At 42.1% G+C, this 8,905-nt stretch overlaps 1 protein-coding gene across 1 annotated transcript; it reads left to right on the forward strand.

The window, feature by feature from the left end:
* The first annotated feature begins 1,321 nt into the window (after positions 1-1,321).
* Positions 1,322-5,264, forward strand: SMIM34 (small integral membrane protein 34). The gene is made up of 2 exons (XM_052644519.1): positions 1,322-1,328; positions 4,864-5,264. The coding sequence occupies exons 1-2, from the start codon at positions 1,322-1,324 to the stop codon at positions 5,262-5,264; spliced, it is 408 nt and encodes a 135-aa protein (XP_052500479.1).
* Positions 5,265-8,905: the final 3,641 nt, after the last annotated feature.

Below are 8,905 nucleotides of genomic sequence, written 5' to 3' on the forward strand. Positions count from 1 at the left end.
ATCAATTATAAAACACTTTCATCACCCCTAAAGAAGCTATCCCGTAATTATCATGCCCCAGTTCCCTACATCAACCCACGCAGCTGCTAATCTACTTTCCTCCTTTACGGATCTGCCTGTTCTTGACATTTTGGATGCGCAGAACGGTGTGGCCTTTCCTTTGTAGCTGTTCTCCTTCACTCGGCATAGTGCTCTCACTGTTCGCTGGCATTGTAGCACATGTCAGTACTTCTCTCCTTTTTATCGCCAAATAATATTCCACGGTACAGATAGATCACATTTTATTTTCCTGTTCACCAGTTGGACATTTGGACAGCTTCCACTTTTTAGCTATTTTGACTCATGTTGCTGTGTACATCCATATGCAAGGTTTTTTTTGTCTGGATGTAGATGTATTTTTATCCTGAATATACACCTGTAAGTGGAATTGCTGGGTCCTATGGCTTATTTCAAAACTGACTTATTTAATCCCCTATTGATAAAAATATAGTCAAATTACATCTTAAAAGCCAGTGAGCCTCATGAGTTAGGCAGGTCAGGGCCAAGTTAGTGAGGATTCAGAACAGTGGCTGCATCAGAGAACCTGCCCAAGTCTTCTGACCTTTCCTCCTGGTGTTCCCCTTTCTCCCAGACACTTCTCTTTTCCAGTTAAGTTAACTTTAATTTCAATGTGGTCCATGACTCAGGGGTGTGGGAAAGAGCAGCCCCATTCCTCATGGCCTGGCTCATGAGTCCATCACCCACTGATCCTGCGGGGGCCCTGGGCCCTCAGCTGTGTCCTCTTGCACAGACTTCTTCCTGTCTGGGTTTCTGCATCCAGGACGTCCAAGAGGAAGCTGGTGACTTCCTCTGGCCCTTGACAACAGGTCTCTGCCACACCTGACCATGAGCACACCTGCTACAGGTGCAGAACAGGGAGTTTCAGGAACCATCCAGGCTATAAGCCAGCCTCAGAGAGCTTCCTGCCCCTGCCACCCAGATGGGACCTGCAGAAGCTGCCGTGTCCTTGGTACTAGCGTGTGTTTAAACAGATCTTCTCAACAAGCCAACAGCAGGAGGTGCTTTTTATTCTGTGCCAATAGAAGACAGATCTACTTTTGATTCTCTGGTTCATCGAATGAGACAAAATGAGTCCAGTTTCTCTCTGCTAAACTTCTATTAGGTGCTGCCCTAAGAGTCTTCGGATATCAAGTTACTCTCTGCTCTTGAAACCTCAGTGTTGACTTCAGAAAGACCGCGATCATTTGCAAAAAGAAGTTGCCCTCTTTCCATGGCAGATATTTAAACATGCCTCCCTAAGGGTCAAGAAAAACACCACCTCATGGAATGTGAGTATTCTGCTCCGACACAAGGATGAGCAGTTCTAGAATTTCTTACATGTTTCACATTATTGATTTAGGTGTTCAAAGCAACACAGATGAAAAGCTTGGTCTCTTCTACAGGATATAGAAGGTACCATCTAATTTATTCTTCTCTGTTTTTTAAAAAAGGTAAAGAACAACGTACTGCCTTAATTAAAATAGTGACAATCTTCCATGCGACAAATGGAATGGTTTTCAAATACTTTTATGCTCTATTGTTCTTGGCTTTGTTTTATATATATTTGAACATAGCACATCATTCTGCAACAATTCACAGAAAGGTCTATGAGTTTATCCATGTATTCCAAGTTTAAGCAAGTTCTCTTACTCTGATTAAAGTTTATGATGTTCTTGTTGAGTTAATTTGTTTTTAATAATGATGGGAACATTTTTCTCTTCCTTATTTAAGTTCTCAAACCATGTTATCAACAGCGGTAGGAAAATTCCTGATCACTGTACTGTTTCTTATGACTGACCAATTTTATATAATGAAATCTGTTAATGTGGACTTTGTCACATGTGGTTTGCACAGTTATTTTTAAATGGTTTCTCCCTTAATCTCAAAGTAATAAGATCATTCATTCATTCAACAGTTAATTATAAGAAAAAAAAGAATACTGGTCTCCCTGAGCTTTGCATTAGCAAAATGAATTAACAAGCAGATGTGAAATAGAAAACACTTGGTGCAGTGCCTTTGGGCTCCTCCGCAGGTGATGGGATTTATCCTATGACATGTCTGAACACATCTATATGCACATAGAGCAAGAAATGAGAATGTGAGCCTAGAAAACTCAGCTGGAAATGCCTCACAGGATTGGGCACTACCTCTCTGACTTTTTGTCATTGCATTTTCACCAGCTCTCCCAGTAGAGAAAACAGTTTTGAGGTAAACAGCAATAAAGATCTTAATCTTCTGGCCTTAGAAGGGCACACAGTGTCCTCACCCAGGGGCACTTCACCAAGGAGATCAGAAAAGCACCCACTTGCACGCTTCCATTTTTAAAATTTATTTCTTTTTGAAAATAAATACACATGGTACAAAATGTACAAAAGGGCATCAGTGAAATGTATACCTCCTTCCCCCAGTTCTCCTCCCCATGGGCAACACTAGACACCAATTCCTTCTGTATTCTCCCAGAGGTATTTTAAATATGCTCAAGTTTCAAGCAAATAGCACACCCCACTTTATATATAGGATCTTTTTCATTTGTTAAGATTTAGCACCAAGAAAGCTCTTTGTTGCTTTTTTTTGTTTTGCTGCATTGTATCCCACTGCATGGAATTTCCAAAATGGATTAAACCATCTCCCAGTTGACTCTATTCAGGCTGTTCTTAAACATTAGTCATCACAAGAGTGCTACAAGGACTAATCATAAATATACATGGTTTTGGACTTCTTCTGGCGTATTTTTAGGATAAATTTCTACAGGTAGAATCACCGGGTCAAAGGTAAACGTGTTACTAATGTCAATAGATATTGTCAATGTGCCCTCCATATTGGTTGTGTAAATTTACACCCTCACCAGTCATTAAGCAAAAGCCTGACAGCCCCGTGGACATGTCTTCTGAGACATCATGAATTTGCCAACCTGATAAATAACAAAATATTACCTTGCTGTAGTTTTACTTTGCATTTCTCCTATTATGAGTGTTACTGAGAAGCGTTTCTTATGTTTAAGGTCCATTTCTTCTCCTGAACTAATTGTCCATACCCTTTGCATAGTTTTGTACTGAGGTTTTGTACTTTTTCTTATAGAACTGAAGCTTCTTTAGGAGTTCACTGGCATAAATATCTATTTTTTCTAGTTTGTCATTTGTCTATTGTATGCCATCACTTAAAAAATTTTTGTGTAATTGGATTTAACATTTTCTTTCTCCTTTTTTTCCACCTCTGAATTTTTGTGTTATGCTTAGAAAGGGATGCCTCACTCTGAGATGGTAAGCTTAGTGCTCAGTCATGTCCAACTCTTGTGACCCCATGAGCTGTAGCCCACCAGGCTCCTCTGTCCATGGGATTCTCCACGCGAGAGTACTGTAGTGGGCTGCCATATCCCTCTCCAGGGGGGACTTCCCTACCTAGCAATTGAACCCAGATCTCCCACACTGTGGGCAGTTGCTTTACCAACTGAGCTATACAGAAAGCCCCTAAGAGATGATAAGGGGGGAAAATCTACCATGTTATTTTCTAGTATTTAAATAGTTTTTAATATTAAAACCTTTAAACTATTTTTAATATTAAAATTTTAAAATATTAAAATCTTTCATTTGTCTGGACTGTTTGGATGAGAGAGACGAGGCGAGGGATGTAGATTTATTATTATCTTGTTTTAATGCTGCTTATTGAAAGTTCCATCTTTTCTCTCCTGATCACAAATGCCCCTTTATCTACCAAATTCCAATTCCTACTCTATTGATGTTTTCCCCTGTTTGGTCTGCCACTCTATGTATCTTGTCGCAATGCTTTAGTTATTGTAGTTTTACAGGGAAGACTTTTCAGGGAAAAGTTGCACCTGGTTTGGAAGAGCCCCTCATGCCATTTGCAAAGCTCAGTAAGCCCCAGCTGGACTGTGGGCAAATAAAGCACTCGTTCATTCAAAAAAACAGTAAACTTATGTTTCTGTCTGGCTAGTTTTAAATTTCTTGCTAGACTAATTTCCATTCATTTCAACTCTTCCTTTCAGAGGTCTCCTAATTAGTCTTGACAGTTGCTTTTTCAGTATGCATAGCTTGTTTATTTCACAAAGAAATCCTATTGATGTTTTTATTGCAATCATGTTAATTTGTATAGATTATCTTAGGGAAAATGGATATCATTATGATGTTGCATCTCCTCTTCAAGAACTTGATGTTCTGAACTCTAAACAATGATACAGATCAGCCTATTTGCAGGGCAGGAACAGAGACGCAGACATAGAGAACAGACATGCAGACACAGTGGACGAAGGAGAAGGTGGGGAGAACGGGGAGATTTGGATTGACATATATACACACTACTATGTGTGAAATAGTAAGTATAAATATAAAATAAGTAAAATAAAGTATAATAAAATAAAATAAAAATAAATATAGTAAAATAGTGCTGCGGTCCATGGGGTCGCAGAGTCAGACACGACTGGGCAACTGAACTGAACTGAACTGAGTGAGAAGACACTTATATCACAGGGAGATCAGCTCAGCCTCTGTGATGACCTAGAGAGACGGATGGCAAGGGTGGGAGGGAGGCTCAAGGGGAAGGGGTTGTAGCTATGCATACAGCTGATTCACTTCATTGTACAGCAGAAATGAACACAACATTGTAAAGCAATAATGCTCCAATTAAAAAATTTTTTTATTATTGGCATGTAAAATTTTTTTGATATTGACATAGGCTTCTACCTATGGAGCATAAAAAGCCTCTTCCAGCAGTCCCATTTCTCCACTGACATGAGCACACTGCCACTGGGTTGGCCAGGCAGCCTTCAGCCCAGAATGTGGGTCTCACATGGACATCTCTGTTTCTTAGGGGATTGGGGAGTCCCCAACCAGACCCAAGCTGGTCCTGTCCTGGGGGACCTGCTGGGGGACCACGTGGAGGGAAGAAACAGCAGCAACTCCACCAGGGCCCTGAAGCTTCTGGATGGGACCAGTGCCGCTTGGTATATCCTCACCATCTTTGGCATCTACGGAGTGATTTTCCTCTTCCGATTGGCCAGCAACATCCTCAGAAAGAACGAAAAGTCCTTGGAAGACATTTATTACTCCAATCTGACATTTGAATTTGAAAAGAAAAGGCTCCAGAGCAAGGCAGCCAGATGCTCTTCACTGACCATTAGCAACAGAGCTGTCCTGCAGCCCAAGCAGGCCAGCCCGGAGACAAAGGGTAGGAACAGCAGCCCCCACACTGAAATCCAAGAGATCCCTTGAAAGTCGAGGCAAGGAGGCCTCCACAGCTGAGGTTCAAACTTCTTGCTTGAGGGAGCAGCTTTGGGCTTAACTGGAACCTTGAGAGGCGAGTCGAACCCTTGAGCGGGGCTGAAAGAGCATCACTGAGCCACAGGTGCGTGTGGGTGCGCCCAAAAGCCAGCCTCCTGTTTCCTTCTCGGGCTTCCCGATGCTCTGAGATGAGCAGGAGCAGCGGCTTTCAGCCCTACTCACCCTTCACTGGAAAATTTTATGCTCCAGGCAAGGACATGGGATATCCACTGTTCTCAAAGGAATCTGGTAGGCTCCTGGGCCATGTGTGAAAGTAGCCTCTTGTCATGGAAAGAAGGCTGAATTTGGAGTCAAATGCCTTGGATGAAATTCAACTTCTAGATGGTCACATGAACCTTGACTGGCTGGTGGCTCACGTGGAACATGTGAGGATTGGGATATACGGTCTCAGAGGGCCATTTATTCTAAGACTCTGTCTAAAATATTGAACCAGAATAGTCAATATCAACATCCTAATTTTCAGAAGTTCTTCATTTTCATTGACAGTGCAGGGTCCATTCAAAAAAATGTATTAGTTTTAGAGTCAGAAGAATCAGACTCTACTCTGAGTTAGACTTTTGACCACTTTGATGTCCTTGCACACACCACTCACCTCTCCCAACCTTAGTTTCCTTACAGATAATGAGGATAATGATGCCAGTTTTCTGCCAGTCTTGCAAAGCAGATGAGAGCTAATGAAATCATGTATATGAACGTATTTTTAAAAGTAAAATAAATATGCAAATATAAACCTCATTGTGGTGGTGGTGATGATGGTGGCTGATGTTAAATTATGGTGATGGTAGTATTGGTGGTGAATGGGGGTAGTTGATGGTTGGTGTTAATGATAGTGGGGTTGGTGGTGGTTGATGGTCAGTGTTGATGGTGGTCTTGGTGGTTGATGATGGTGGTCGTGGGGGTTGTTGATGGTGTTGGTGTTGGTAGTTGGTGTTGTTGATGGTGTTGGTGGTGGTTGATAGTGTTGATGGTGGTCTTGGTGGTTGATGTTAATGATGGTGGTGGTGGTGGTGGTTGTTGATGTTGCTGATGGGGGTTGGTCCTGTTGTTGATGATGCTGGTGGTAGTGGTGATGCTACTGTGGTCCAGGAAATGACGAGCTTACTGGTAATAGCTATAAGTAATGGCTGCATTACTCGATTCTAGAAGAGAACCTATCTGCATCAAAGTTGATGATGTGTGCTCTGAGTCAAGTCCACGAGGTTCAGTTGTACACGTAGACAAAATAGTCACTTTCAGTTTTCATTACTGTAGATATCATATTATTCATTCAAATGTTTCACAAACATCTGTTACTTATATTCTTGTCTCTGCTTCAAAAAGAAATAAGATCTTGTCTACATGATTGATTCATTTAGAGAGATTGTGATTAGCTGAATTTCTACAAGTGGCTTTCAGTAGGCAAAGAGAAAAAGTATGTTTTGTACCAACCTCTCTGAAGTTTATCTGGTTTGGCTTTTGGAGGGGTCCCCTGAACAATAAATAAAAAAAATTTTTCCCCTGTCTATGCACAGTGGTCTATAACCAACTGCATGATTTCATAAAGGTTAAATTAAATGCCATGCTTTTTGCTGAAAGGATGAGATAGACTTCCAACTATTTTTCTTTTTTTCATATTTTCCACATGATCATCTTACAGGCTCTCCAGCAAAAGTGTTTGTTGGTTTGTTTATATAGTTAGGGCTGGGCATCATCCACGTTTGAGACGCTTACAGGGCAGGATATAACAGTAGGCACAAAGACAGACAAAAATGTAACCCACAGTGAACAGGAATGCACGCGTGCTCAGTCGCTTCCATCGTGTCTGACTCTGTGTGAACCCATGGCCTGTAGCCTGCCGGGCCCCTCTGTCCATGGGATTCTCCAAGTCAAGAATACTGGAGTGGGTTGCCCTGTCCTCCTCCAGGGGATCTTCCCAACCCAGGGGTTGGATCCGTGGCATCTCCTGTGTCTTCTGCATCACAGGTAGACTCTTTAGCACTGAGCTGCCTGGGAAGCTCGAATAGAAATGCAGAATGCACTAAAACGGAAGCACAAGGTCAGAACTGAAGTGAATTTGAAGGTAAAATACATACTCTGTCTTGTTGGTTGCTTCCTTCTAATGGATCTTCCTCTTCCTCAATCCAACATCTCCTTAATTTGCATTTGGGAATGCATATGGCTCTAGGAAAGATAAAACTACTCCCAGTTCAGGACCTGATTCAATTAGTGCATCTCATCTCCAGCTTCACTAATAGGGACCAAGCTGGACCCATGACTCAAGTAAGCCCACCCCATTAGAATGATGGGAAGGACTTTCATAGGGAATTATGGAACACAGACGCCCTCTCTTGTGCTGGATGGTGTTAAATCCAGAGCTGAGTTTGAAATCACTGGAGCCATTCTGTCACCATGGGCAAAGCCAATGTGAGGGCAAAGGTCAACATAAAGTGGAGACATGAGAAAATCACAGAGGCTAGACTTCTAATCAGACTGTGCCCAAAGCCTTCATTTCCCCCGGATTGTTTTCGTTAATGAGCCAATAAATTTCCCTTATTAAGTCCTTTAGAGATAAGCTTCCTGTCCCCCTCAACCAAAAATATCCCTAATGATACCACTGGAGAAATAATCTCCTGAAGGAAGTGGACCTTGGAGTGGAATTAGATAAAAGCAATGTGATGTGGTAAAGTGGGATCACGTCTTTCACCAAAATTTTTTATATTTATATGATTTTGTGTTTAAGGGGAAAACACACTATGCTTATGTCAGCTCACTAGTTACTTGTAAGTTCTTATAACTTGACCTCTCAAAGGGCATTCAGTGAGATTTCATTCCATTTAATCCCCATCCCTGACTCTTGTCATGGAAGCTCCTAAGAGGGCCTGTCATGTCAGACGTGAGGTCAGGACTGGCTCCAAGGGTATTTCCTAAGGACCAAAACTGCTGTCTTCCTGTTGACACCCAGACACCGGCACATGGGCTCCAAGGACATCTTCCCTGGCCACTTAACTAACTCCTGCCTGATCCAACTTCACCACTCTCTGGGGAGCTGGTCTGAGTGTTTGCCAGGGAGACGTGTTCTTGGATGGGAATTGTGTAGGCTCCATTTTAAGCTAGTCTGGTGGGAAAGAACCTCAGGTATTAAGGATACTTTGTGCCCAGTCCCTTAAATCTAAACTGTTCAGGCTTATAGCAATTAATCACTTTCTGTGCAAAGCCTATGTAGCTGAACCAGGAGGGAAGGGACCAGCACCATAGCCTATGTTCAAGTCAGCGAGTGGGGAAGAGATATGCATGTTTCACCAACCTTGGTGGAGATGGGAGAACAGCAAACTGAGTCACAACATTCTAGATACTTTTGCTTTCATTGTCCTATGGTAAATTTCCCCCAAGATTAGCAAATCAGGTCAGATGAATGTCTTCCTCTGAAATGGAAATTATTTAAAACTGATGTAGAATGAATCTGGTTCACTGTCTCCAGGAATGGCTTCCTCTTGGATTTGTGGCTTATGGCCCTAGTGAAGTGAAAGAGTCCTGTCTGACTCTTTGTGACCCCATGGACTGTAGCCCTCTAGGCTCCTTTGTCCCTGGAATTC

Source organism: Budorcas taxicolor, chromosome 1 (genome assembly GCF_023091745.1).
Source record: "Budorcas taxicolor isolate Tak-1 chromosome 1, Takin1.1, whole genome shotgun sequence".
Classification (NCBI taxonomy): Eukaryota; Metazoa; Chordata; class Mammalia; order Artiodactyla; family Bovidae; genus Budorcas; species Budorcas taxicolor.